Source organism: Hypoxylon trugodes, assembly GCF_022578975.1.
Source record: "Hypoxylon trugodes strain CBS 135444 unplaced genomic scaffold F4822scaffold_6, whole genome shotgun sequence".
Taxonomy (NCBI): Eukaryota; Fungi; Ascomycota; class Sordariomycetes; order Xylariales; family Hypoxylaceae; genus Hypoxylon; species Hypoxylon trugodes.
The window spans coordinates 3,120,141-3,147,340 of NW_026250021.1; the positions used below are offsets into that span (position 1 = coordinate 3,120,141).

Consider the following 27,200-nt stretch of genomic DNA (forward strand, 5'->3'; position numbering starts at 1 on the left):
TAATTTAAGGCAAACTATCAACTGCGTATTCGCCGTCTATCTCGCAAGCTTCGGTGATGAATCGAGGCAGACTAATGTGACAATTTAGTATATATAGAGCGCCAATGAAACAGACCACGCGTAGGACTGGGAGTGAAAGGCGGTAATGGGCTCGACAACCAGATAAACAGTCTTTGTCAAAGGCGGGCAGAGCCACTACACGAATGGCGCCTAAGGTTCGCGTTGGGCTCGAAGGGCCAATTAAGCCGGCGCCCTGGTACGTCATGATGGGGGCAAGGGTCGGCCCACGGACTCCCGTAGAGGCGCAGTGGTGGGCTCCGCACCTTGTCGCGCAGCCACATGAGCGCGGGGAGGTGTTCGGATACCATCGTTGGTGTTACCCAGCTCGTACCACTCATTATAAATCATTCCTTCGGACTCTGCGATTTGGCTCGATCGGTGGCTATTAATAATCAGGATGACGATTAAGACCCCAACGCTGGCACCCATCCAGACTACGACGACGGCTTCATCATCCCAAGTGTTGAGGGTGGCCACGTTCCAGACGACGATGCTTGCGGCGACGTCTAACAAGCTAAGAATTACTATGGCGTAGAGGATGGTTTGGGTTCCGAATTTTTCCCAGCGGATGACGAAGAGGTCGGATATCTAGGCGCGACCGCCTTCGAAAAATCTGTGGAAGCGCGCGTTGCGCGGTACTCGTTGGGCAGCGGAGGCACCCAGCGCAGGGTTTTCGGGGTGCTGCACGTGCTGGGCGAGGGGGACATTTATGAGAGGCGGGTAGCCCATTGGAGTGCTGGGAGCTTGTGTTGCTCGGGTTTGAGCTTGACGAGTAGAAGCGGCTTCTTCGCTGACGATTGGGATGTTGTTAGGCATTGTGGTGGTTGGCTTTGGACGAGGGGCTGAGGGATTGAAATCAAAACATTTGGTTTTTCCTTCGTGAACCTGATGGGAATTAGTTTGATTGAATTCCGCACGAAATGCATAGAAGCATTTGTTACATCTTACGGTAGTGGTAATGTTGCTTTTGGTATGAGCACTTATGAATCCGTGATGCTCAATAGCTTGATGGGGGTGGCATAAGTTGAAGGTGGGGGTTTGTGGGAAGGAAGTTTGGAATTGGCACAAACCATTTTTGGCTGATTATTATCATAATAGTGAGATTCTAGGGCAAACCCCCGAGACCCGCGCGAGCCCCTCCGAGTTCGTGTGTCGTGTTTGCGGAACCATGGGCGGAGAATCGTCAATGTTGGTGTCGTTACCTAGGTACCCCAGACGAGACACAGATCCACGGGTAACCAAAGAAAACCAGTCGTGATTATGTGAGCTCAGTGCCTACTGAGGTACCTAGGTACATATCCTATCTTTGGCGAGTTGCAAAAGTACGATTGAATCCGCGATGGTTACTTTCAATAGCACCAACGACGGCACAAAAGAGATGCCCAAAAATTTTCACAATCAGAAGTGAAGGACACAGGAAGAGAATTTGTTGTGTTGAGCGACAATCCGCAGCCCGCCCAGAAGGCAGGAAAGAACGAGGACAGGGGTCTTGCACATTATGACATGTGTTAGTCCACCACTTAACTGAGTCTTAACACAATATCTACACATTCCACAAGCATAAAACCGAAAACGAAGAAGGGAATACAGAAGTGAGATAAAGCTAGTCGTCGTTTTGGCCAACTCCCTCAGACTTGTGCTGTTCACCTCTATACAAACTGAAGACAGGCGATATTCTACTAGAAATCACGTCTGCACTCAATTGATCACATTATGCCAAAGAAATTATCCCATGTTGTTACGGGATAAGACAAGTGAGAGGAAAATGGTATAAATGTTGCCCCTCGAGAATGTGATTTATCCTCTACCTCTTGAATTGGGGGTTTCCTCTTTGTGTTGAGGTCTAGTGGCAGAAGCGATCACGTACGTCTGGTGGTGGCTTCTAAGAAAGTGGTCGGCGAAGGGCGTCGTCAGCAGTCATGGTAGACTACCTAGGTACCTAGGCACAGTACAGGTTCCCAGTGGCGGTGATCTACGATTCAGCATTTGAGACCAAGTCAAGAAAAGGGGCATACTTAGATAAGTTGGCGTTACCTGTTGTCCGAACGAAGCTATATATATTTATGGACCAATAGATAGGAATTCTCTATCAGAAGAGCCTAATTTCAACATCGGGAAGGAAAGACCTAATGAGTACCCCGAAGTGTCCCGCCCCGTCGATTAAATAAAGTTTGTGTAACCGGTGTTCGGTACCTTATTCCGGCTATCGTTCGCTCCGATTCCGTATTCCGGCACGGAAGGAGCTAACTGGCAACCTAAGTAGGGATGTCATGTACTCGGGTAGGTACCTAGGTATATACCTAGGTATTCATGATCAAGTGTCGTCGTAGTACATGCCCTTACCCGATTGGATTGGAAGGTTTTACGATAGCATCCTGTCCTTACCTTTGGGCACGATAATTTTCCGATGATGTAATGCGCAAGTACGAGCATTTTAGGTAGATATGTGCGCATTTGCCTAACTAGTGCCATGTACATGTACGCCTCTTATCATGTGGTTTGCTTCATCATTCGATGTTGTGGTCACACATAAGCTCTGCTAATAAGCAAGTTCCCGCGTAATACCAAGAATAAGGCTCTGGTGGTTGAACAGTAGAACTGCAAGTGATCGACTGATATTAAAATATTAGACGCATTACATTGATGTCATTGGACTTGGATTGCAGAAATCCACTCCGGACGCTACGCAAGGGAGCTAGGCTTGGCAAGGTATCGTGCTAGGGTTTGTCGGCGTCACAAGAGTGGAAGTGATTCCACCGCAGAAATTTCATCGATCTCACAGTAGTAACGGATCGTAAAAAGATGTGGGAATTGTATGTTGATTCATGCCATACATAAGAGAATGTATGTTATGTAAAGGAGTGGCTAGCGATTAGCTACAACACGCTCCCCCCTTGATCCCTCAAAAGTCCAGTTTCTCTCAAACACCCCCAAAATCCTCCGAGACATATGACCATGTGTTATGTGTGTACCGTCATGGTGAAAGGTTCCAAAGACCCGAGAGATTGAAGGTAGTATCGATAAGATATCGTTGTCGATTGTTGTTTAAGGTAGAAGAATTGAAAACCGGCGCGAGGTAGCAGACTCATTCATGGGAGAATGATCGCTTATTTGCCGCAGGCGCAGCTGGAGCCGCACTCGCCTATTGTCAAATAGTTAGTATAGATCAATATGATGTGTAGTTATAAATAATAAGTCATATTCCAGACCTGATCAAGTCTTGTAGTACAAGTATGAAGGGGTGATGGAAGAAGAGAGGGGGAGGGGTAAGTTAATAACATAACGTGGATATGACTTACAGTTGTCAGCGCAGGAGCAGTCACCCTTCATTTTGAATGATAGTTTTGGTATTGGATAGTTGTTGAGTTGGTTTGTTTGGATTGTTTCTTCGTAGATGATCTGATCTGATCTAATCGTGGATGTGTCTGTGGGAAAGTTGATAAAAGGAAGGGTCCTGAGCCGACCTTTATATGCTGATAGATACTTGGAGGGTGGGTCTATGAAAATTCCGGATCGGGGCACCCACATTGCTATTTGACCAATCAGAGACTCAAATGATAATGCGCGGTTTGTGCGGGGTTTGCGCCTTTTCAGCGCGATGTCGCCCTGTCTCACCACACACACCCCCCCAACACCCGATACAGAAGCTGACTTGGCCACCGACCCAACCTTTGAGCTTTTGGTTAGCCTTGAAAAAGGATCTCAAATTTGCCAATCAGCTAACACATGTGTACCGCCTAACCCGCACAAGTCGCGCAAAAAGAAGTTGTCAGGTTGTTTTAGTATGGGATGGAATAATGTCAAAGAGTTTCGGTGACAAACGGTTGGTCCCGGACTAATTCCAGTACGGTTTAGTATCTTACCAACCCCTGATGTATAATGGTTTCTTATCTTATGACCTTTGTCATTTGGTGGCAAGCAAGCAACCTGCCAGCCTGCTTCTCCTTAATTAGGTATTCTGCATTCAATACCTGCGACGTTTGTGCGTTATTGCCAACCAGTCGATTAGGTACGCCTTTATTTCTACGTTTCTACTTTCTTCTTATAGTAGCGGCAACGCACAAATGACGCTATGGCAAGACATTTGCTTTTGGGATGCCCGCGGAAGTCCCATTTGTTGACACACCACATAATGTGTGTATGATGCAGGGAATAGTAACTACTAAGTCCATTGGTACTTAGCGCAATACGTAACGGAATGGATGAGACACTATGGGCCTCTTAACGTTAGTGCGGCATCGTACAGAAATCGCGTATCGTATCACTTTCCTCTCCGTGCAGTTAGAATCCTGTAGCTATCCGGCGTGGCGTCCCTAACTCTCGTCGACTTGGATACGGCTTCTCAAAGCCGACGAACCAATCATACAGCTTAGCACCTCAAGCTTCTGCCCCCATATGAGCTAGTTTTGATTCGAGCGCACAGTCCCTAGGTCCCCAGTTTTGGACGTGAGCTTGTAACTCTGCGTGTAATGTGCCTGTTCACTGGGTGGGCTGCACGACAGCCAGCTGCATGCGCTGGGGTTACATTGCAGATCCTACCCCCAAACCATCAACCATTCGCCATCCGCGGCTCGCTGTTCCTTGGAAACCTCCTTCGCCACTGACGAACTCTCGTTCTTTCCACGGTGTGATTTCTAGAATCTCAATCACCTATCCTTCAAGGCTTAGGTAGGCTATATGATTGACGTAGCATTCGTAAGACGGATTTCGTCGGCCACTATATACTATCTCTATGCTGGTGTTGTTGCCTTCATCTATTATTGCTTTTTTGTCTGAGACATCTACACCACCCTGTCTTATCGGAGTTAGTTGTGGGAAATTAAAACGCGGCAGTTTCATATTCCCGGCCTGTTTTTCAGCTATTAAACATGGGGGATCCTGTGTACTCATCCGTTAGCCGGCAGGCAGATACGATGATACGAAGAGAAACTCCGAAGGATCCAGCACTCAGCAGTGCTCCCGCACTACTATCTGAACCCCTAGGAACGGATCGTAATATATTGTCAGACCATTTGATAACGTTTACGTGTATTTTTCGAACTGTGCTGTGGGAGGGTACATGCATAGATACGCAAAGGGATAAGACGGGTCGGATCTGGCCGTGTGATGTAGTAGGGAGAGGAAGTATGGCTTACATCATACAGTGACATACATGGGGGTTTTCGATCAGCAGGTCTGGCGTTGTTACCTATTACAGCCCTAACCCAAGGCCAACCAGTCGTAATGTTATGGAATCAAATCGGGGTCCTCTTCGGATTATTTTTCTATTTGACTCTGAATCTCCGGAACCGCAGCTGCCTGCTTCTTCAAGACTTAAGCTGACTAGGGGATGAAAGCGAGGCGATAAGAAATTGGTTCGGCAAATGAATGAAGAACCAAACACCGACGAACGATTCGAGATGCCTCAAAGATGTTACGTTTCATAACAAGGCTGTATGTCCCATAAGATAGAGAACCATTTGGTGTAGGATAAGCTGCGTTTGCGCACTTGGCCCGTAGGATACTTGGTCCCAAAGCCTTGTTAAATCGAACACGACTACTCAGGTACCTACCCATCGTGACTGACCGCGATCATACAGGACACCTGCGAATACACGTCGAGGCGGCATGAAAATACAATAAATTTCCAACGGAGTGTGCCTTTTCAGTGCCTCGAAGCATTGGGTTCGCTCTACAGAGCTCATGGATGGCGAAAGTGAGAGCTTCGTGCAACGCTTTCGGCCTCCCCCACGTACTGTAAGATGAATGATAGCCCGGCATTCTCTAATTTCCAGGCAGCGAGGTAACATAATCCGGGGAAAAGTAGTAGAACCATTCTTCTGTGATTAATGGTTGTCACCTTGAATCCTTCCTCCCCCACAAACGAGAAACGCTCGAGACGTACCTATAGACTACCTAAGTAGATAAAGCAAGTCGCGTAACACCTTGTCTCATCCATAGGACTTTGCTTGTTATGACAACTGGAGCCTAGGTATGAGGACTTGGTTTTTGCACTTTTGTCTAGTATCCGGGGAACCTTCCTCAATAACTTTAGCGACTAGCCGACACCAACTATATTGAAATACGAGTTCAACAAAATAACATATCTGGTATTATTATGACGAAGTGGAATCCAATACGGCTTCGTCAAATCTAGATTACAAGATGATAATTGTCTAATGTACGTCCCATCCAAGTGGCTGAACCAATCTGAAGTACCTAGGTAGGCAACCAATTCGCGCTTTAGCCTACCCTTTCCTTTTCCCTTATTCCCAACAATTTTCATATAGTACAACCGGAGAGAAAGGAATGAGTAACACGGGAGCCGAGATCCGATCCTGCCACGTCAAATTCCTTCACGAACTAGAAACTTCGAGTCACGAGGGGGGATTACTCCTAAGACCCCCGTCCAAGAACTCTTAGCCAAGACTCGAGGTCTGCAGCCACCCCGTACCCCACAGCCAAGTCCATGGTAAGATCCTGCCAACTAGTGCCCACGTACAGCTCCTTGCCCTTTACAGACATAGGGCTCACGATGAGCGCGGCGGTAGGCGACTCAGCACTAAGGGAGAATATCGCCCGCTCGATGGTCCACTTACCACTTTCTTCTGTCGCAGCGACGCCATTCCCGTCGCTAGGAGGGGAGTCGCCGCCATCGATGACGCCTAGATTCGTAACGAGCAACGACTCGGTCCTGGGTTTCTTCATCTTATCCTTAACAAGGGTACGATAATTCGACAACAGACTCATCAGACCTAGCTCGTCGTTCTCGACCTTCTCGTCTAACCTTTCCTGTATGACCGCGCGGACGCGCTCTGCTGAAGGCCATATGAGTGGTTCGAGGGCGTTCCATTGATTTCTCTCATTCTCCTCTCCGGTCCCATTTTCATCCTTCTTCGCGGTGACTTCCCTAACTTTCTTAACCCACTCCACGCCGTACTCGTGATGTAGCTGCGTAAGGTAATTCGCCATCGTACGATTCGGATCCAAATCCCACGATTTCACCTTTAACTTCGGCCCGCGCATAAGCGGGCGTAAATTGATAATTGTGGTTCCGAGGAATGCGCGCGCCTTCTCGGCAGGCAGTCGTATCGCGAGACTAGCATGTCCAAGGACGTTGAGTAACCCCGTTAGACTGGTCTTGTGTTGTCGACATACACTTAATATGTTCTGCAGCGCGGCGTTATCGATGCTGAATTGTCGGTAGTGCATCGCGTAGCTTGTGCTTATAATCGGCGACCAGCGAGCTTGTAGATCGCGATTGAGTCCGCCCGATGGCCTGAATAGTGCGAAAAACTCGGATGCTACGAAACCTGGTGTGAGGGGGAACTTGTATAACGCGTGTTGATGTAGCGGAAGTTCCCTTCGTTTTGAGGATGGTGTCGTGAGTATGCGATTTACGAGCTCTGCCGGTGTCGAATGATTACTGTCGCTATCATTTAGATGTCGAAGTAGGTCCTCGTGGAATATCTTGAGACTCATGCCATCCATGTGCGCATGCCCTGCTGCCAACATAACATCGACGAAGCTTCGACTGTCCTTCTCGAATTCAATTACCAGAATCCTCCACGACGGCGCATCCTCAGGCTGATCAATCTTGATATCAAGTTGGCTCGTGATAAGACTCAGTAAGTCGGCTTCAAAGGCAATTGTTTCTGTCTCGTCGAGGTGTCGCCACTTGATATGGCGGCGGAAATCGACGGTCTCAAGCTCGACGAAAGCAGGCTTGGTACTGTGCTCACCGCGTAGACCGACGCGCATGAAGGGGTGCTCTAGGACGATTTTAGCAATCGCTGATTCGACCCTATGTTCCAGTTTTGCTTGCGACTTTGGATCGCGTCCCGAAGCAAGTGTCAGTGGTATGGCAAATCGACATGTTACCATCGTACTGCGGTACAAGTCCAATGAATGTAAGGCGGCCTCATATCGTTCCCTTGAACGCGTATTAGCGTTGTTATTAGATGTGAATTGTGGATTGTTGAACCTACAGGTATCCAAGTGGTCTAATGACCTTCGACTTGACCTTCTTGCCCGATGGCTTTCCATTCTTTTTGGTGTTGACCATTATTAATTATACAATTGCGATAAGTTGAGATTCGACCTGCGATGAACAATGATTTAAATTCGAGGCAACAAAATAATATCCCTTGCGGAATTAGTGAAATCCGATCTATAACATTTAAATATTTAATCAAGGCGGCACGGACCTAGATCCTGGGCAACAATTTAAAGAGATCTATAGGTACTTTCGAGACTCGGCTTTCTCGGCGACCCAGAGGGTAGGGTATATAATTATTGAAGCAGGACAAGCCCAAAAGAATGAATAAGTAATAAGTCATAAGTCAGTCCATCGTACCATACAAGAGAGGCGCAGCAACGACTGTGCCCTTAGTTGTTAGGAAGAATAATTATTACCAATATCCACTGACCTTCTAGTAATTTACCTACCTAGATACCAGGTATGTCCCTACCCTACAAGAGAAATCTTGGAAATAGAACAATGGCCCGTACGAAGCAAATTAGTAGATTTCCAAGGCTTATAGCTTCTGAATTATACGTCGAGGTTTCCACAATAGTCTTCAGCTTTTACTGGTTCGTAATCACTCAAGAGGGGGGGGTGGGGGGGATGGTCACGTTAGGATCAACGCCTTTTTCATGTTCATCTAGATACTCGGGTTGAATAACGAGCTGAACCCATCTCAACATCAACCGTGCCTATTATTGACCTAACTCAACGCGCCGTAATCAACGCCTAACGCGGGGAAATCTCGACCAAAAATGCCTTTTTTTCCTTATCAAGCACCCTAGATGCTCTACCTAGAGCTCAATAACTGATCGCAGACTCCCTTAACTCCTTCCTGACACCGTGATTGATGCAGCATCAAAACCTTCGCAAGACTCCCGTAGCGATGACTTCAAAAACGAGCATGGCAACGAGCAAAAAATTGCTATGTACATGTAAGCTTCGTAGGCAGGCAAGTAGACCAGCTATGCGTTTTCGGCAAAAGGACTCTCCTATTCGGTCCTAAGGTGCTTGTTGCGGCCACGTTTCGCCAGGAATTTGTCGCGACCACCCTTATTCGCCCAGTACTTATCCAGAAGAGCTGGCGCGATTTTCCTCAGTTTCGATTCGGCCTCCATCGATGTCTCACCAGGCGTGGTCGAGTGGCCAACCCATTGAACTTCGAATTCGAACCCACCTCGCATTCTCTTTTTATGATTTAGAATGTTGAAAACGTGATACGTCTCCGGGGGAGGATCCTTAGGCCTAAAGAAAAGTGCTGCGCTGCGACCACTTTGTGATTTCCAATATGCGTATAATATCTCGTCGGCACCTTTTTGTATCTCCTCCTCGAGCTCCCATGTGGCCTCTTCCTCTGTTTCCCCTTCCCAGTGAATAAGTAGTTCGACTCTACCGCTACCATCTCGGGTCATTCGATGCTGGAGGATAGCATGGACTTCGTGCTCTTCGCGGGGATCAGGATCGCCTTGATTCGTGTTCGCTTGGTCTAAATTTGTTGTAGTCGTAGTCGTAGTCGTAGTTGCAGTCGTAGTGGCCTTCTCTTTGCCTTTCGCTTTCGATTTCGTGGAGGTATCGTTGTATGGCTTGAAGCCATTGCTGACAGGGATATCGGGGGCCGTAGCGGCGTTATCTTCTTTGGAAAAGTCTATGTGGTACAGAAATGTTAGTCATTATGTTATTGTGCAACGCAAAACGGAAAAGTGGGATATTTACCAGGAACACCCATATCGGCTTCTGGGACGAGCGGGTTCTGAGGGGTCTCTTCCTGAGGTTGTGGTTGTAATCGTGCGGCTTCGGGTTCTTGTGCGCGAGCAAGATTCGCGGTTGCATCAACATGATCATCTTTTCGCACTCCCAACGAACGACTACGGCGCTCTGTTTCATATATTAGCCACTACAAACAAAGAACCATGGGCTTGTCCAACGTACTGCTGCTGTTTGCTACTGACGTCGGTCGTCCCTTACTATTGGAACTAGGCGTTTCGGAAGAGATGCGCGTTCTGTTGCGATGCGTTAAGGGTGTCTTCTGGATCGGTTCGTCTGGGAAATCGAATTAGCCGATATATGTTTACTAGGTAGCTCTTGGAGTTATCGTGGCCTTCTCACCTTCTTCTATTTCATCGTACGGGTTTGCCTTCGCTTTGCGCTTAGTACCGCGCGACTCCTTATCACCGCTCACAGATCTTGAATTAGGCGACGGAACCCATGCGACGGTTCCAGACATGATGGAAGCTATCGACGGATGTGAGGGGAGGAGAAGCTAGGGAGCTATACAAACCAATTGATTTGATGATAAAACAACATTGATGGTGATGATAATAAGAAGAATTCGAAGCAATCAGTAGGAACGACGTGATAATGTAACAGTAAGCTCTTCTTTTTCCCCAAGAGACTGAGAGAAGAAGTGGCGCGGCAAGGGTGGAACCGCGACTTTGGGACTTTGGACTGGAATGACGAAGAAGATGCCGGTCTTAGGAAGTTGGCCTGAGAGCTGTTTGAAGTTGTTTTGTTAGTAGATACCTGACTTATACACTAGACCAACTTAATAAAAGAAGTATACTTAAACCTGCAGCAACCCTTGCCGGGACTACCCTGGCAAGGGACAGATCAGGGTTATTGAGCTTTACTACATTGAGTAATGACCTGTGCAACTCGCCGTCATTTGTCACCTCGGGTACCCGTTTCATGTACCTAGGTAGTTATGTACTTTTACCATTTATGTAGAATCCCCAAATATTTATATCGGTTTACTTACGTCTTTTACGTTCTCAATACCAGGACGATAAAGTGTCAATTATCTATAAGCCCATATTAGAGGCTACAATTTTAATAGAGTTCTACTTGGACCTTCGAGATACCTATCCTGATACATAGGAGGTAACACCTTATCACGTACTGTCGTCACATCTTGATGTCTTTCTAGCCTATCAACTACATGTATTCTCGCGCTTCGAAATGGTGTGGCCGCCGAAAATATACCCGTTAGTTGTACTACCCATATCGTAAGATTATAGTCGGTCCTCTCACAATTCCTGCCGACTCCCTAAAGTTGGGACTGTTTACCTACATATGTATTGAGGCGCAGTCAATTCTAGATGCCGTCCACTCCGCACAAACTACAAGATGGGTTGCGAAAGTAGTCCTTATATTCTGAAACCGCAGAACCCAATAGTAACCTACCTTTTGGATATATCGAAAAGTCATCCAGTAACACGACAGTTACGAAATTTCGCCTCGATGAAGCTGAAGAAACAATCTATTTCTGTATATTGTCAACTGTCAGCGAATTCATGTGACCGACAGGGGATAAGTACGGGGGCTTATGCAGCAATCCTAGCAATAATCAAATAAAACTCCATTCGAAAACACCGAAGCTCTTCAAGGTTGTACATTTTCAAATGCAAACCCCTGCGAAGGGAGCAATAGGAAACAAAGTCTCTTTAGACCTTTTACCATGGCCGCGAGCTCTTATCGGCCATGAAGTTGATTAATTGCCTCACATTGGAGGTCGAGGAATTCGTTCAAGATGTGCCGCCTTACGCGATCCTGTCCCACACATGGACAAAACACGAAGTGACGTATCGCGATATGAACAATCGGAAGGTCGCATCGCGCAAGGAAGGATATCCCAAAATTGTGGACACCTGTCGGGTGGCTTCGGAATACGGCCTCGAATATGTTTGGATAGATACGTGCTGCATTGATAAGTCGAGCAGTGCGGAGTTATCTGAAGCTATCAACTCCATGTTTGCGTGGTATAAGGAGTCCAAAATTTGTATCGTTTTCCTTACCGATTTCACTTGCTTTTCGGAAGAGACGTTGGTGGAAATCATTGCTTCTTTCGACGCGCGGCAAGCTTTGGAAGACCAAGAGGACAAGTTCTACAAAGATCCCCCACCTCTAACAACTGATGATATCAACTTGCGCGACAAGGTTCGAAAAGAACTTGGGAGCTGCAAATGGTTCTCTCGTGGATGGACATTGCAAGAGCTGATAGCGCCGTACCATATCCAATTTTATGATAAAGATTGGAACTGCTTTGGATCAAAGCTTCAGCTAGCATCCGTCTTATCAGTAAGTGATATGGGCTGTTCTATCCATATGTACTGGGCCTCCTAATCGACCTAGTCGAAGAGTTATAACCTTCAATCTTCCTAAAGAAGTAACGGCTAACCCTCGCGATTATAGTGGATTACGGGGGTCGATACGAGGGTCTTGTCAGGGAAGCCACTAGAATCAGTTCTAGTCGGCCGGCGCATGTCTTGGGCATCGAATCGCACGACGACAAGAGTTGAAGACATGGCATATTGCCTCCTCGGTATCTTTGATATCAATATGCCGTTATTGTATGGTGAAGGCAAGAAAGCCTTCATACGTCTCCAAGAGGAAATTATCAAGTCTACCCACGACCTCTCGATTTTCGCCTGGAAGTCTGACATTGAAGATCGCCGTCTCTTTCGCGGTCTGATGGCGAGTTCCCCGTCCGAGTTCAAGGGATGCCATAGACTCACAATGCCGGCATTTATATGGAATGATGGCGGCGAGTACGGCATTACTAGTAAAGGCCTTCGGACGGAGGGGCTTATTAGAATTGGCCGAGGAGAACCTGGGGTCGGCAGCTATTATCTACCATTGCATTGCGTCGACGAGCGGCAGAAGAAACATATCTTAGCTGTGAAGTTACGACAATACGGACCGGGCCTTTTCGCTCGATTGCAACCCTGGCCAAGAGTGACAGTTGTTGATCTAAACGTGTACTCGGCAGCGAGGATTGTCCAACCACAGTATATACAGTTGAAGGATAGTCCATGGTTGGATGTGATCGTGTTGTCCAGTCGTACCAATGCGATTCAGATTGATGTCCCCGCCCACATCTTCGATGTCAATAGCGTCACGGCCTACCCACAAGCTGACTGGGACCTTAGGAATTCTATCCTGCTTAGTTTCCATCGCCCATACTTTTGGGGAATGTGGAAGGCAAAGCTTAAAGATAAGGACGATGGTATTGCCATTGTCTGCGTCCGATCATCGGGGTGGCTTCTTTACGGAATCTTCGCTTTGAATAAGTTTCCCCCTGGCCTCGATCGTCACAATATCTTCCCATCGCAAGTCGAAGAAATCCTACAAAGAATCCCAGATCGAGCGGTGACTAGATGTTCGACCTATATTCATACCATCAAGGATTCCCAAATTAATTTAGGCGAGGATGCTCGTGAGATCCCAGCGACACTGCTTCAAGTGAGTTGTAGTAAACTAACACAGTTGAGGAACAGTCGTTCTGGGATTACACGCGTACAAAATCTTTTTAAAAAGGTTGATTTGAACGGCAATTCTTCCCAATGAATATATTAAATCGGTCTGGCGAAAATGTTGGATTATTTCCGTCCTGCATGGTAGGGCGTATTGGGTACACTGTAATGTCTATTGGGGTACATTTGTATATTGGTGTAAGATGGAAAAGTTGGTCGTGATTGTTGCGGCAGGATATGATTCAAAATTTATGGTCTAACATTGGAGCTTATTTATGTATATTTATATCTATGGATCCATGTATTATTCATTCTGTATAAAGAATGGTACAATTTCTAAGTTTAAGTTCAGGACGTTCCTAACGTAAAATCTTAACGGAAGCAGGACAAACACTCAAACATGTAACTGCCCAGGTACTTATTTTACGCCTGGGCAGATAGGGCAGGCACTAATGCGACAGCAGGTCCGGGATGCGCCAATGAAAATTAGCGTCGGTCGCGTGGGGGAGGGGAAAAATTCCAGAGCCCAAAAAAACCAAATTATTTTTTATTCTAATCATGAGTCAGAGGACGCCGTCAACCTTTAGAACATAATAAAATAAATACATCAATCCTGGACCTTCATGATTGTTGGTCGCTGTATACGACCTAGAACTATTATTGTTCATACAACCCGGTCAATTAGTCCTCGTCAATACCATATACTCAATTACACTACCATCGCCGTTCCTCGTCGCAATCGCAATAATAAAAATAACCACCAAAATAACCCCGCCATCGTCTTTCACAGGCGCACATTCGGCAACATGGCGACAGCTAGTGGGATAAATCAACTTCTCTTGAAGCTTGACAACCTCACTCTAGAATCTATTTCCGACAAATATCCCAACACATACCCTCAAACCAACCCCTTCGATCTATACAGAGTACATCTTGCCGAAATTCTCGCTCCTATCACCGGTGTCGCCGCCGAAAAAATCCACCCCGTCATTCAATGGACAAACACCCTTGACAAGGGCGACTTCACTTTACCTATTCCTGCCCTTCGAATAAAAGGCGCAAAACCAGATGCGCTAGGTGCGGAATGGGCACCGAAGGCAAGAATTACCCCTCCCTCGAGCGCAAAAGGCTGAGCACAATGATCACGAGTAGCTGACTATACATGTTTCTTAATAGTTCCCCGAAGATGACCCCCTCTTCGACAAACCCGTCGCCGCCGGTCCCTTCCTATCCTTCTTTGCGAAAGGTGGTCCCCTCGCTCAGTCGCTCATCCCTATGATCAGGGCGCTAGGTGCCGATTATGGCCGGAATAGCTTCATCGGCCTTAAGGACCCTAAAGATCCCAGCAAAGGCAAGAAGCGACTCGTCGTCGAATTTAGTTCTCCCAATATTGCCAAGCCTTTCCACGCCGGACATCTTCGTTCTACAATTATCGGAAGTTTCCTTGCGAACTTATACGAGGGCGCCGGCTGGGATGTCGTGAGGGTCAACTATCTTGGTGACTGGGGAAAACAATACGGTCTCTTGGCTCTTGCCTATGAGAGATATGGTGATGAGGAAGCACTCAAGAAGGACCCTATCGACCACCTATTCCGACTCTATGTGCGCATAAACGCCGAGAAGGACGATGAATTGGCGACTATTGAAGAGAAGAAGAAAGAAGGACAGGACGTCACTGAACTCCTAGCCAACAGCTTAGATGAGCAGGCTCGGGGTTATTTCAGGAAGATGACAGACCGAGATGAATCTGCTCTGGCGTTATGGCAACGATTCAGGGATTTGAGTATCGTTCGCTACAGGGCTACATACGCCAGACTCAACATCAAATTCGACGAGTATAGTGGTGAAAGCCAGGTTAGCGAGGAGGCAATGGCTAAGGTGGCTAAGGAGATGGCTGAAAAGGGTATCACCAGAGAAGACCAAGGCGCCGTACTCGTCGACTTTACCCAACTTCTACCAGGCAAGGAAGGCAAGCGTCTAGGAAAGGCTGTGCTCCGAAAGAGGGATGGCACAGCTCTATATCTCACTCGAGATATTGCCGAACTTCTTGGTCGATATGAGAAGTATGGGTTCGACCACATGATCTACGTTGTCGCTAGTCAGCAAGATCTCCATCTTCAGCAACTCTTCAAGATCATCGAACTCCTTGGCTACAAGGATATTGCATCCCGATGTCAACACATCAACTTCGGTTTGGTAATGGGCATGAGCACCCGAAGGGGCACCGTGAAATTGTATGTTTACTCACCCCTTTGTCAAAATAAAGCTAATTTTTCACAGCCTTGATGATATCCTGAGGGATTGTGCCGATCACATGCACGAAGTCATGCGGAAAAACGAATCCAAATACGCTCAGGTCGAAGACCCTGTGGGTACTGCAGACACTCTCGGAATTAGCAGTGTGATGACGCAAGATATGAGCGGGAAGAGGTTAGTATTTCACTTGATCCAGCAAGATAAGAACTAATTTTATTAATAATATAGGGGTAACAACTACACCTTCGACCTGGCAGTAATGACGTCGTTCGAAGGAGATACTGGTCCTTACCTACAATACGCCCACACTCGTCTATCGTCAATCAAGCGCCGAGCAAACGTAACGGAGGAAGAATTGGCCGACGCCGACTTATCGCTTCTCACTGAACCCCACGCAGTGAATGTCGTCCGATTATTAGCTCAATGGCCGGACGTAGCCCAAAACACATTACGAACACTCGAGCCAACCACTGTCGTCACGTACCTCTTCAGGCTGACGCACGTAATAAGCAGTAGTTATGACCATTTACAAGTGGTTGGCAGCGAACCCGCTCTTAAGGCATCCCGAATGGCTCTTTACGATGCCGCTCGGATAGTCGTCGCGAACTGCATGAGATTACTTGGGTTGAGTCCACTTGAAAGGATGTGAGCGATGACCACGATACTCCTAGGCGAATGCTGTTAAGTCGAAAGCCTTTACGACCAAACACGCCCATATATATGGGTGCCTGCCAGGTTACGTGTTAGGTGAGCTCGTCGGGCGCTTTTCACTTAACGTGCTGTTGCGATGTCCTCCACACTCCACGGAGAAGTGGATCGCAGCTCGTTTGATGGGCTAAATTAAAATGTGGATCGATTCTTAGGGATACCTATAGCCAACTACGGCTCCTGAAATCTTGAAATGACGTAGCTAAGTTAGAATAATAAAAAAAATCTGTTGCATCGAACTGATCACCTATGTGTTTCGTAGCTTACCTAATAAATCGTCTTCTCTGTTACATAAGCATCGAAGCTGAAGTAAGCAAAAAATAAGCCTAAGCTACTATTAGGTAAGCCAAGCTACGATGACTAATCGAGTGATTTGGATACGTTGCGCCGGCGACGATTAGGTCGATTCTAAGTAAGCAATAGCTTCATTGCCATTTTTATATGAGTTACTCGCCCTCTTCTACCTTTGAAAGCTTGTATCATACCTCCACCTCAGCGGGAAATCATAGGCGACACATCTAACGAAATCATGATTATGTAATCATTTGCCCCTTGACCCCTATTCTGGTCAGGCAGTCAACTCATCAAGCCATGAGACTATTTTCAAACATAATACGCTTTACTCATAAAACTACCTAAGAGTTATGTACAATATCCTGCAAGACATGCCGCTATATATGTATCTCAAAAGAGACACCACTCCAAAAGTTTCAAACGCTTTGTTGATCTTTAATTACAAGAACCAACCTACCTTATCGCCAACACGATATCCGACGCGGAAATCAACCACCAATTTCCCTTTTTCCGGAGTATTCGTCCCCAATCTACAGAACTCAAATCAAGGTTATGTCTGGAACCGAAATGAATGTCGTAGGTCATGGAACTGATACTCTAATGTTCGACTTCCATTATTGTGTGGTGTTCCAGGGATCTCTTTATAGTGCATCCACCAGTTGGCTTGGTGGAGTAGCTGTTTGAGGTAAAATCCGAAGATAACTGACCCTAAACCACAAAGGATTAATATACCGATCGGTATTGAATTGAGGCCCCCTTCTCCATATTCAAGGCTCATCGGTGGGCCGTCGTCGGCACTGCGATAAAGGAGGTTAGTGACTGCTTTTGGAGGGGGCTAGACCAAGGTTCCTATATAACGTACTAAAAGGTCCCGAAAGACATGACAGTGGTGATGATTCCGATGGACACTGCTCTTTTCTGCTGGTACCATGGCAGGCAGCTAATCGCCCAAGATAAGACGAGTGGTAGGCTGAAGTAAGCGCATAGAAGGTTTGGAAATATAGCAAACCAAATTGGCTGAGGATAATCCATAGTTCCGATTCGTGGCATTAAGATCATAGACAAGGTGATGACGGAAGCGACCGAGGCGATTAGTTGAGATAGTGTGATCCAAAAGTACTTCCTTCTGTATGAGTCCGCGGCGAAACCGCCATAAGTAACCATACCGCAGCAGACGTTCTATCATTCCATTGATTAATTTCATTATGCAGCAGCTATTTCGGCACGACTCACCAAAATTATCCATACAGACCATTTTGGTGCGGGCCCCTCCGTAAATGACCGAATGGCTAGACACAATAGGCGGGTATCGCTTAAGGATAGAATCGGGAATCCGATAAAAAAGCACGTCGGAATCTTTTGGTAGTTAGATACTACTCGATAAAGCTATTCAACTTTAATGGGAACCGATACAACGTACCAAAAACCAGACCTTCATGTCTCGGAAAGCCAGAAACGAACCCTCCAAGGGGCTGCTCCAGTTATATGTTGGCTTTTCGAAATTCGCTCGCATAGGCCATCCCCAATCTTCCGCTAGTCGCGATACGGCACGTAGTCGCTCAGCGGCCTCAAGGCACTCGGTTGACCGAGGAAGATTAGGCACCCTGGGATAACAAAAAACTGCCGCACCTAAGACAAGGACCGGTGATATTTTTAGATAGTATTGATACGTGATGGTACTATTGGTTGGCTGCTGGAAGTCGAGGCTGCAGGGACTTAGGCCCAAGGCGAACAGAGCACGAACCAACGGACATATGGAAACCAGCATGGAAATCCTGGCACCCAATTCCCTGCGCCTATACTAACAGGATAGGATGTGCAGGCTAGCAGGCTATGTCAAATGGTCAATATATAGTGAACGCATTAAGGGGATGAGGTACTTACGAAGAAAGCTGATTCTAAAACTCCTAGTAACCCAGAACAGATTTGAATACCAACGTAGGTGGACGTGTTACCAAGGCCCGTTTTCACCAGACCCCAGGAAAACCACAGAATGCATAGGAACATCGATGGTTTTTCGAAGGTACTGAAAACCATAATGAGGGGAACTATAAGTTAAGATATCAGCTCAGGTACCATGATTGCCGTTAATGAGGGTTATCCGCCTCTCTGAAGACTCACTTTGGCCGATTATATAACCGAAATCCCTCGATATGAAGGCAGCCTAGCAATAAATAAGTCAAATCCTTATTCTTTAACGAAGTTCGCCTCGCTCTCGACTCATACGTACTTTATGCTGATCTTCGGACATCCCTATATCATTCACAAAGTATTGTTGATTGATCGTATAGAGCCATCGGTCTAGTTCGACAGAAAACACTGAGAATAATACTAGTGTAAGCACAATTGTAAAGTATAAAGATAAAGGTAGGAGGTAGTAGACTAACCTATGAAGAACAGAAACGGTAAAAGCCTCCAATCGACTTTGCGACAGAGTTTCTTGTCAAACTTCTCAATGTCTTGGGGTGTAAGTAAATGAGGTCCCGGCGGGGTCGGAACGCGGGGAGGCGGTCCATGAAGCCTTGCGGGAGGTGGTTGGGGGATCGCTGGGACATTGGGAATGTTGAAAGAAAGCTGAGGTGGGCCATTTACGACAAGAGCATCGGCCACAGCTTCTGCCAGTTCAATGGCGTCGTTGGCATTATTTTGAGCATTATTCGCGGTTGCAGCAACTTCGGGTTCTACGACAGTTGTTTCGCTATTGAAGCTTGCAAGTTCAATCTCGCCCGGATCCTCATCCGATTCGTCTCCTGTTCTATAAAGCGATCGAATAAGGCTGCGGAGGGCAGCGAAAGGCTGTCTAATATTCATGGTTATTATTCCGGTTGGATAGAGTTATGTTGGGAATAGATGATGGTATTATAACCGAATAATATCTAGGTGATCATTTAACTCATGCGACGGGGTCATTAACGAATGTATTTTGGATTGGTGTCGTAAGTTGAGAAGATGAAGCGATGGGAGGAATAAAAAATAGAGTAAACCGTAAGTGAGTGGTAGATGTTCTAGTCAATTGTATGTTACACGACCGCCCCCTATTCTTCTTTCCTCTCTTCTAATTGGTGGCTAGACCCTTGTGATTTCCATTTTGGGGTATGAGTATGCGCCTGGGCCGTACCCGCGACGTACTTCCCTCTTATTATAGTTCATAGGTATGTTGATTTGGGGGTGACTTCCTATGTGCAGTGGTCAAGTATAAACTGGTGAACCATGATTATAAGTATAGTCAGGAGGAACTATCTGTTCATATCAGTATCAAGGTACCTTAAACAAGCACGTTTAATAGGGGCGAATGATAAAACACTAAATTTCAAGCATCATCACTCCGCAGCACCGTCTAACATCACGCACAATTATAAGCTGTAGTCTGGTTAAAGACATATAGATGAAATTAAATAGATTCCTGTACATGACATATACATATTTAGTAACTAACCAATTCGAAATATATCGCAACTCTTCTCATCACTATCAATTTATTTCGTCGGGTATTGCGTTACGGATCGCAAACTATGTGAGAGGCACCTTAGCTTACGAATGAGAACCAACCACCGTTGATGCATTTTCAAGACGTGGCAACCCAACAGAAAGAGAGAAAAAAAACCTATGACGAAACTTGGTCGTCAGAAGAAGCGACACATAAGAAAAATCCTACTTTATGGCAACTAGAAGGATTCTAGTACCTTAACTAGTCTTTTTCGATATTAGACCTGCATGAACTACGTGGGCATCAGTTCCCCCACGTCAGATGGATTTTACAATGGAGACTTCTTCCACATACCGGGACGTACAACTCAACGCTAATACCTCCTTCTCTTAACTACCTATGTAAAAAGGTACCATGTCCACCATTTCCCCGCTCGAAACCTCAGCAAGTGGTCATGTCATGTCAGGTCATGAGGAGAAAAAATACCAACCTGGAGTTTTGACTCCACCACTCCACAGAGCTACACGATATATGGGGTAACTTAAGGGGGAAGTTCGCGCTATTTGTAGTTTGAATAGGTTTAATGGCAGCGGAACGACTCCGGATGACTCCACATCCAAGGCTAATCTCCATGTCTATGGATCCCATTTAGTGTCAAACTCGCCGGAAATTCTCTTCTAATTTTCAAAGGTACCTAAGAATACCCCACATAGAGCTATTCCAGTAGTAGTTTTAGTCGTGGGGGTTTGTTTTTTTCTTGTTACCCCAATACCCGAGAAGCTTCGCCGACTGCCGCATACTTGTTGTAACAAGGGGGGAATACAGCTCTATATGAAGAGATGTCTGTCTATGAATTGGTAGTTATGACTGCTGTTTAATACTCATCTCTAGAGTTGAGAACCGTCTCATGATATCAAGGAAAGCTAGGTAGGTAACACAAAAGGTAACGTTTCATAATTGGAAATATCTCGAAGCTGACTAGCTAGGAAAACAGGAAGCATGTAGGTGGCGTGAACCTCTAACAAGGATACCCAAAATGCACCGAGTTCGGTTGACCAAGATCCAAGTAGCTACCTAATGCTTACATAGTCAAAATTAGGGCTCCATCAACTAAGGTAATCTGCGAATAGCTACCAAATTTTTGCTGGCACTTGACCGAGGACACAATGCATTACCCTAAAGAGCTCCAGTTTTTATCATCGGCGTCATTAATATGTCGGGCTTGCCCTGTCGCTTGTTTTCTTTCTCGTTTCACTTCCTCGTCAGATACCTAAACACTTACTTACCTCGATACTCACTATGGCTTATGAAAGATACCTTGCTCGTATGACACTTCGCGGCCCTGATGCCGACGACACATTTCCAGAACGACATGCTGTTGATTCACCACCTGGACTTCGAGAACATCCTGACCCCCACGATGAAGATTCTGAAACCGTTGCAAGACCTATACGAAGGCGACGAAGACGTCGATCGGAGAGTACCGAGGGATATGAGATGAGGGATCGTTACTGGGAAGCAATGGATATCATTGACCGAGATCTGAAAGAGGCAGCCAAAGCGCCGGCGGTCTGGGATTATGTGTACGACCCGGTTTGCTTACCCCCGCCCAAAGCAGAAAAAACCCCAGCCATCCGTCGACTTGGAAATTTACCAATTAAAAGAGCTTGGAGGCGTCGGAATAGTAGGGAGGGACCAGATCTAACCTCGACGAGCACCATTGAAGCTATCATGTTATACGAACGAGGCATGATGATACCTAGGCAATCTCAATGTACACATTGCCAACAAGGCCGAGGAATATCTCCTGGGTGTGTTATTATGGAGCTCGACGGGGAGGTGCAAGAAGGTACGACTGATACGGGTGGGCTAGGATCATCGTGTAGTAATTGCTTGTATGATGGAAGGCCTGATCAATGTGATGCGCGAGCACCGTCACCTAGCTCAAGCCAACCTTCGAGGACGCAAACTCCTAGCCAAATCAAACGCTCGTTCGCTTCGAACCCGACTCATCTCGAAGTATTAGATATGGTGGATAAGACGATAAAATCAAAAAAGGGCGACGGAAAGGACGACGTGATCGTGAGAGCCAAGCAGATTGAGACGGCGGCTTTGGAGATCGCCCAAGCGGCGCATGAGTGGGGACTCGCTGTTATGGATAAGCGTCGAAAGAATGTAGACCCGAAAGATCGTGCAAATTGAAGTCTTGTTCTATCTAGAGTAGAAATCTGCTGTGACGGAACCCTAATCGTCCATGTGCGAATTAGCGATGATACTGGAAATCGCACTTACTAATCCGAACCATTCACGATTTGTTGGTGTCGCAAGACTTGATGGACCAAAGGGTTGGGAATCAGAAGAAGTCCTGCAAGCGGATGACTCGGCGATCTTATCTCGTAGAATACGACCTCAATATCTAGGTTAAACTGTCTCAGTATTATTTTAAGAACAGTTCCTGATGTTCTAGATACCCTCCCCTCCTCCTTTATCATATAATGTGGGATCTTGGATTTGGAGAGGCTGTTTGACCTAACGTTACAATGCTCCTGTCTTTTAAAAAAGCATGTAACGTCAATATAAAAAATTCGCATGTTTGAGGGGATGCGAGAGATAAAGAGATAGACCGATATGTTGGGAATCGCATGTCCGGGGGACAACTAGCCCTACCACAATGGTCAGTTCATCCAATAGTAACTTGCGAGATTTCCAAAAATAACCGATAAATTTATAAAAAGTTCTTCAGATTGAGTAGATAATATTTCCAATTACATAACACAGCACTGTACCGATATGATTTATCGAATAGTTCGCTGAATCTGCGTTTCGCGTTACCTAATTGCGTTCTGCCTAAGTGCATCAATACGGCGTCCGGATACGACGTTGACGGGGACTTCGAGTCCCTGGCCCTCGGAAGATGGCGTGATCCATATTGACCCAAGACTCCGGCAATACCATGAGAAATATTAATTACAGATAGGGAGCCGCACCGATCGTGGCTAACGGGCACTTGCCGGACGTTCTAGGTGCCCTAATTGGTTACACTCCGAGGTAGCCAGAATTAAGGGGGTTCGGCTAAATCGCATAGAAAGCACTCACATTTCTATTAGGGGAATCGACCTGAAGATCTACATCGCCCCCCAGACTGCCGAGGCGGATGACAATCTTGACGACCAAATTTCCCATCCACTTGGATCTCTCTGTAGGGCCATGCGTACGCGCGTTCGTCGTCCAACTTGGTATGCGGAGATCGTACCGAGCGAAACTATCTCCATAGGGAAGATAAGCAGCTGGATCGGCGTTCAAGAGCTGAACAAGACCTTCGCTTATAACGTGGAGCTTCCGCTGGTTTTGAGTCGTTGAGAAAGAACATCAAACAAAAAAGACCCAAGAAATCCACCTAAGAACTCAGAACTTTGCCGCCAAAATGATCGGCCCCAAGTCAGCTATCGCTATCGTACTTATTCTCGCCACGGCCGTCTGGTCGGAGGTTTCGCCGGATGAGACTTGTGGTGTAGACAAGGCCGGTAACAAGAAGGGATACACATGTCCCGGAACCATCAAGTGCTGTTCTGCGAGCGGCTACTGTGGCGCCACCGATGAGTACTGCTTGACGACGGCCGGTTGTCAAGACAAGTATTCGAATGCGACTGGTAGCTGCATCAAGCCGGTTGACGGTGTATCCATCTCACCCGACGGCACATGCGGATCCGAGGGTGCCGGCAAATACGGTTACCACTGCCCTACCGAGGGAGGTACTTGCTGCTCTGTTGCGTAAGTGAACCGTACTCCTTTACCCAGGTAGCCTTGTGTTTTTGTACTTACTAACGGGACGCCTTCCAGTGGTTACTGCGGTAACACAACAGCGCATTGTACCGCCGCGGAAGGCTGCCAAACGAAGTATGGAAAGTGCCAGTAATTCAATCGACAGGCTATCGGTGCATTGTATAGCCTCGGAATAGAGAACAGGGGAAGTTATTTGATTATCTCGGGATCTGCATGTCATTAAAATCAGGGGCAAGGAAAAGGAGAGAAGAAAAGCATGAAATTGGGAGGATTAAAATAGGCCTGATCGGAAACTCCGAATACTGAGGATATGACGATAGAATGTTTTATGAGATTATATGAGATTGATATGATTCGCCTTCGTGCGGGTTTCCTTTCCATGTTTCCAATGCTATAATCTACCTAGGTAGCACCACCACGATTGTAGAAAGGCATGTGCTAGCGCCGATGGCTATCTTGGCCCTTATAGGGGACGCCGATCGCGGCCTGGGGGAGTTGGGGGAAGAAGTGGGGATTTATTCCCGTCACCTTCTAAACGAGTAGCTGGTCACCGATGTGATAAATTGATAGCGACTGAGTTGGTAATTGAGTAACCTAAATTTCGATTTCTCTGGATGTTAGTATACTATGACGACTTTATTCCATAATGGACGTTTCTTCCAATCTGCGCCTGGGGGCAAGGATCCTTCATTTGCGGATTCTCTGCTCATCGATGAGTCTGGTAGGATCACCCATATCGGCAGTATAAGTGATGAACAAATCAAAACGGCCGAGTCTTCTGGGGGAGGGGTGGTTAAGCACGACATGCGAAGCCGCATAATTTTACCAGGATTTATCGACGGACATATGCATCTTTTGATGTTGGGACAATCCTTACAGAAGGCAGGGCTAGAGGCGTGCAAAAATCTGCAAGATATCCGGCAAACCATAAAAGAATTTGCGGCATCGCATCCATCCGTAGTTAGGATAATGTGCAAAGGATGGATGCATTCCATGACCAACGGAGAAGCCTTAGCTAGCATGATAGACGACTTGGACCCGAGACCTATTTTCATCGATTCCAAGGACTTACACTCGACGTGGTGCAATACGGCTGCATTGGATGAGATGGGAGTGCAGGACATGCCGGATCCAGAGGGAGGAAAAATTCATCGTGATGAGAATGGCAAGGCCTCTGGGCTTTTATCAGAAGCCGCGGCTGTTACGATTGTCTGGCCGCATATTGCGAAAGTTGCGCCGATGGAAGAGAAGCTGGCAGCGTTGAGAGGAGCAGTTAAAGCGTATAACGCCTCCGGTTATACTGGACTCGTGGAAATGGCTATGGATGAAAACGCCTGGGAAGCTTTGCAAGTACTTCGGCAAACAGAGGACCTGTCGATTAGGATCGCGGTCCACTGGCTCATTACACCTCGAAAAACCGAAGCAGAAAATCTCGCCCAAGTCGATCGCGCAATTGAACTTAACCGACAGTTCAATGCGGATACTAGTCCAGACTGCCGCATTGTGGGTATCAAGGTCATTGGGGATGGTATCATTGACGGTTGTACTGCTGGACTTTCTGAGCCTTACTCTTTGAACGGGGTATCATGCGAGCCTATCTGGTCGCTTGCGGAACTGGGTCCTGTCGTCCGGAAAGCTGACGCGGCAGGGCTGCAGTGCGCCCTACATGCGATTGGTGATAAAACCATAAGAGTAGCTATTGATGCTCTTGAACAAAACGCCACACCGGGCCGTAGACACCGGATCGAGCACCTCGAGCTTGCATCCCCGGAAGATGCTATAAGGTTGGGTAAGTTGGGCATCACCGCCTCCATTCAACCAGTACATGCTGATCCGGCAATCCTCCGGGTCTGGCCGTCACTGCTCGGACCATCCCGTTGTGAACGCGCATTTGCATATAAGGAGTTTGCCGATGGAGGCGCGGTACTGGCTTTGGGTTCGGATGCGCCTACGGCACCACACGCACCACTTAGAAATGCTTACACGGCAACAACTCGGCGATCAGCTAGAGAGCCGGAACTGACGGACCGCATGAACCCGCATTTTGCCCTGGAGTTAGCGGCGGCTATCGCGGCAGGTACGGAGGGATCTGCGTATAGTTGCTTTGCTGATCAATGGGCTGGAAAGCTGGAAACTGGACGGGAGGCAGATTTTGTGGTGGTTGATATGGATTGGGATGCGAACAAGTTGCTAGAAGCAAAGGTTGTACAGACTTGGTTTAAGGGAATGAAAATATTTGACGTTGGAGCATAACGGCTATAGCTACCTGGTGACACAGATATCCCGCTGTAGCCAGCGACTGTTAGCACTTCAGCACCTGAGAAGGCACCTATTCAGATGCCTGTAGGTATCTTAGGGGGTATCCAATAGGGCTGCTGAAATAATTACCGGCTTAGATTAGTGGCGTAAAGACAGCCTATCACTGTACCGATGCCCACTATGCTCACCGCCGTAAGCAAAGTGAACCATTGATTTAGTATAACCCGTCGTAATATTGATGGTGTTAACCCGGAATGCGGATATGGCATCAATCGCGATATGTATATATCGCGTCGGGTAGTTGGATTCGAGGAGACTCTTCAGATTGAGATCTCTGTATGTAGGTCCGATCTATCCAAGCCTAAAGTTGAAAGGTTCATCCTCAACATGTGACCAAGATTCGACCATCATCCGGGGTTCGTTGGTGGGTTTAGTGCAGTTTCAACCGAGAATGTTATGACGTCGTTTGGGTGAAGAAATCGAGCCTTTCACACCGGTCTTCATCTAAAATTGAGATCTTTCATTTCAAGTGACCCAAACAGCTAAGGAAGGAAGATAGATACGCGATGCAATACCTATGCTGTGATGGTTGTTCAGGTGTTTGTTTTCCGGAAAAGGCCGGTAAGATAAAAAACGCCACCAAATTACTGAATGCTTAAGGGTTGGTGATACGATCGATTGGCCTAGTCTGATTCGCTACCTTGTGCACGTACTGTATGTTCTATACCAATATTGTCGACCGAGATTTCAATGTGTACTTTGGAGCGCTCATTGGCAATGTCCAAAAAGAAAAGTGAGGGGAGTTAATATGAAGTTTATCGAAATTATTCCATTTGTTTAATCTCATAGTCGTCCCACATAAGGTTCAGAGCATCACACGGGAAGTAGTGACCTACATCCCCCTTCTGATTGGGTCGTCGTGCTGTACCTACCCCCCAAAGTTAAACTATTAGGTGGCTTTTAGGGACTCTTGGTACCCCCATAGCCTTCCCCAAAGAGTAAAGCGTCGCCTCATTTTGCTTACCTGCCGAGGAACCTACGACAAGGGTTACGCAAAGCCGCGAATGGTAAGTACCCCTTGCCCCAATAAACCCCTGTAATTTTGGGGACTTTGGAAGGTTCCAAGATTTATTCTATTCCTCTTCTATATTTTCTACCGTTT

General features: G+C 46.7%; 8 protein-coding genes across 8 annotated transcripts; 4 read left to right on the forward strand and 4 right to left on the reverse strand.

Annotated features, from left to right (window-relative positions):
- Positions 1–261: 261 nt before the first annotated feature.
- Positions 262–876, reverse strand: F4822DRAFT_430845 (uncharacterized protein; the record flags this gene model as incomplete). The annotated part of the gene is made up of 2 exons (XM_051461373.1): positions 262–648; positions 700–876. 2 exons carry the CDS (start codon positions 874–876, stop codon positions 262–264), a joined length of 564 nt encoding a protein of 187 aa, XP_051313865.1.
- A 5,559-nt stretch (positions 877–6,435) lies between these two features.
- Positions 6,436–8,104, reverse strand: F4822DRAFT_430846 (alcohol acetyltransferase-domain-containing protein; the record flags this gene model as incomplete). Its single annotated transcript, XM_051461374.1, has 2 exons — positions 6,436–7,972; positions 8,028–8,104. 2 exons carry the CDS (start codon positions 8,102–8,104, stop codon positions 6,436–6,438), a joined length of 1,614 nt encoding a protein of 537 aa, XP_051313866.1.
- A 782-nt stretch (positions 8,105–8,886) lies between these two features.
- F4822DRAFT_302046 (uncharacterized protein) lies at positions 8,887–10,573 on the reverse strand. The gene is made up of 4 exons (XM_051455189.1): positions 10,169–10,573; positions 9,992–10,102; positions 9,776–9,937; positions 8,887–9,707 (listed from the first exon to the last, which is right to left on the reverse strand). Exons 1-4 carry the CDS (start codon positions 10,284–10,286, stop codon positions 9,055–9,057), a joined length of 1,044 nt encoding a protein of 347 aa, XP_051313867.1. The 5' UTR covers positions 10,287–10,573; the 3' UTR covers positions 8,887–9,054.
- Positions 10,574–10,848: 275 nt separating this feature from the next.
- On the forward strand, positions 10,849–13,770 carry F4822DRAFT_408586 (HET-domain-containing protein). The gene is made up of 2 exons (XM_051458585.1): positions 10,849–12,136; positions 12,251–13,770. The coding sequence occupies exons 1-2, from the start codon at positions 11,540–11,542 to the stop codon at positions 13,403–13,405; spliced, it is 1,752 nt and encodes a 583-aa protein (XP_051313868.1). The 5' UTR covers positions 10,849–11,539; the 3' UTR covers positions 13,406–13,770.
- Positions 13,771–14,117: 347 nt separating this feature from the next.
- On the forward strand, positions 14,118–16,216 carry F4822DRAFT_437809 (arginyl-tRNA synthetase; the record flags this gene model as incomplete). Its single annotated transcript, XM_051462447.1, has 4 exons — positions 14,118–14,408; positions 14,488–15,545; positions 15,592–15,741; positions 15,796–16,216. The coding sequence occupies 4 exons, from the start codon at positions 14,118–14,120 to the stop codon at positions 16,214–16,216; spliced, it is 1,920 nt and encodes a 639-aa protein (XP_051313869.1).
- Positions 16,217–17,119: 903 nt separating this feature from the next.
- F4822DRAFT_444542 (major facilitator superfamily domain-containing protein) lies at positions 17,120–19,380 on the reverse strand (the record flags this gene model as incomplete). The annotated part of the gene is made up of 8 exons (XM_051463257.1): positions 17,120–17,366; positions 17,432–17,748; positions 17,803–17,925; positions 17,990–18,370; positions 18,454–18,617; positions 18,691–18,733; positions 18,800–18,888; positions 18,957–19,380. 8 exons carry the CDS (start codon positions 19,378–19,380, stop codon positions 17,120–17,122), a joined length of 1,788 nt encoding a protein of 595 aa, XP_051313870.1.
- A 1,512-nt stretch (positions 19,381–20,892) lies between these two features.
- F4822DRAFT_302175 (uncharacterized protein) lies at positions 20,893–22,243 on the forward strand. Its single transcript, XM_051455190.1, has 3 exons — positions 20,893–20,923; positions 20,991–20,997; positions 21,086–22,243. The coding sequence occupies exon 3, from the start codon at positions 21,296–21,298 to the stop codon at positions 22,196–22,198; it is 903 nt and encodes a 300-aa protein (XP_051313871.1). The 5' UTR covers positions 20,893–20,923; positions 20,991–20,997; positions 21,086–21,295; the 3' UTR covers positions 22,199–22,243.
- A 1,177-nt stretch (positions 22,244–23,420) lies between these two features.
- F4822DRAFT_437810 (amidohydrolase family-domain-containing protein) lies at positions 23,421–26,032 on the forward strand (the record flags this gene model as incomplete). Its single annotated transcript, XM_051462448.1, has 3 exons — positions 23,421–23,767; positions 23,799–23,802; positions 24,401–26,032. The coding sequence occupies 3 exons, from the start codon at positions 23,421–23,423 to the stop codon at positions 26,030–26,032; spliced, it is 1,983 nt and encodes a 660-aa protein (XP_051313872.1).
- Positions 26,033–27,200: the final 1,168 nt, after the last annotated feature.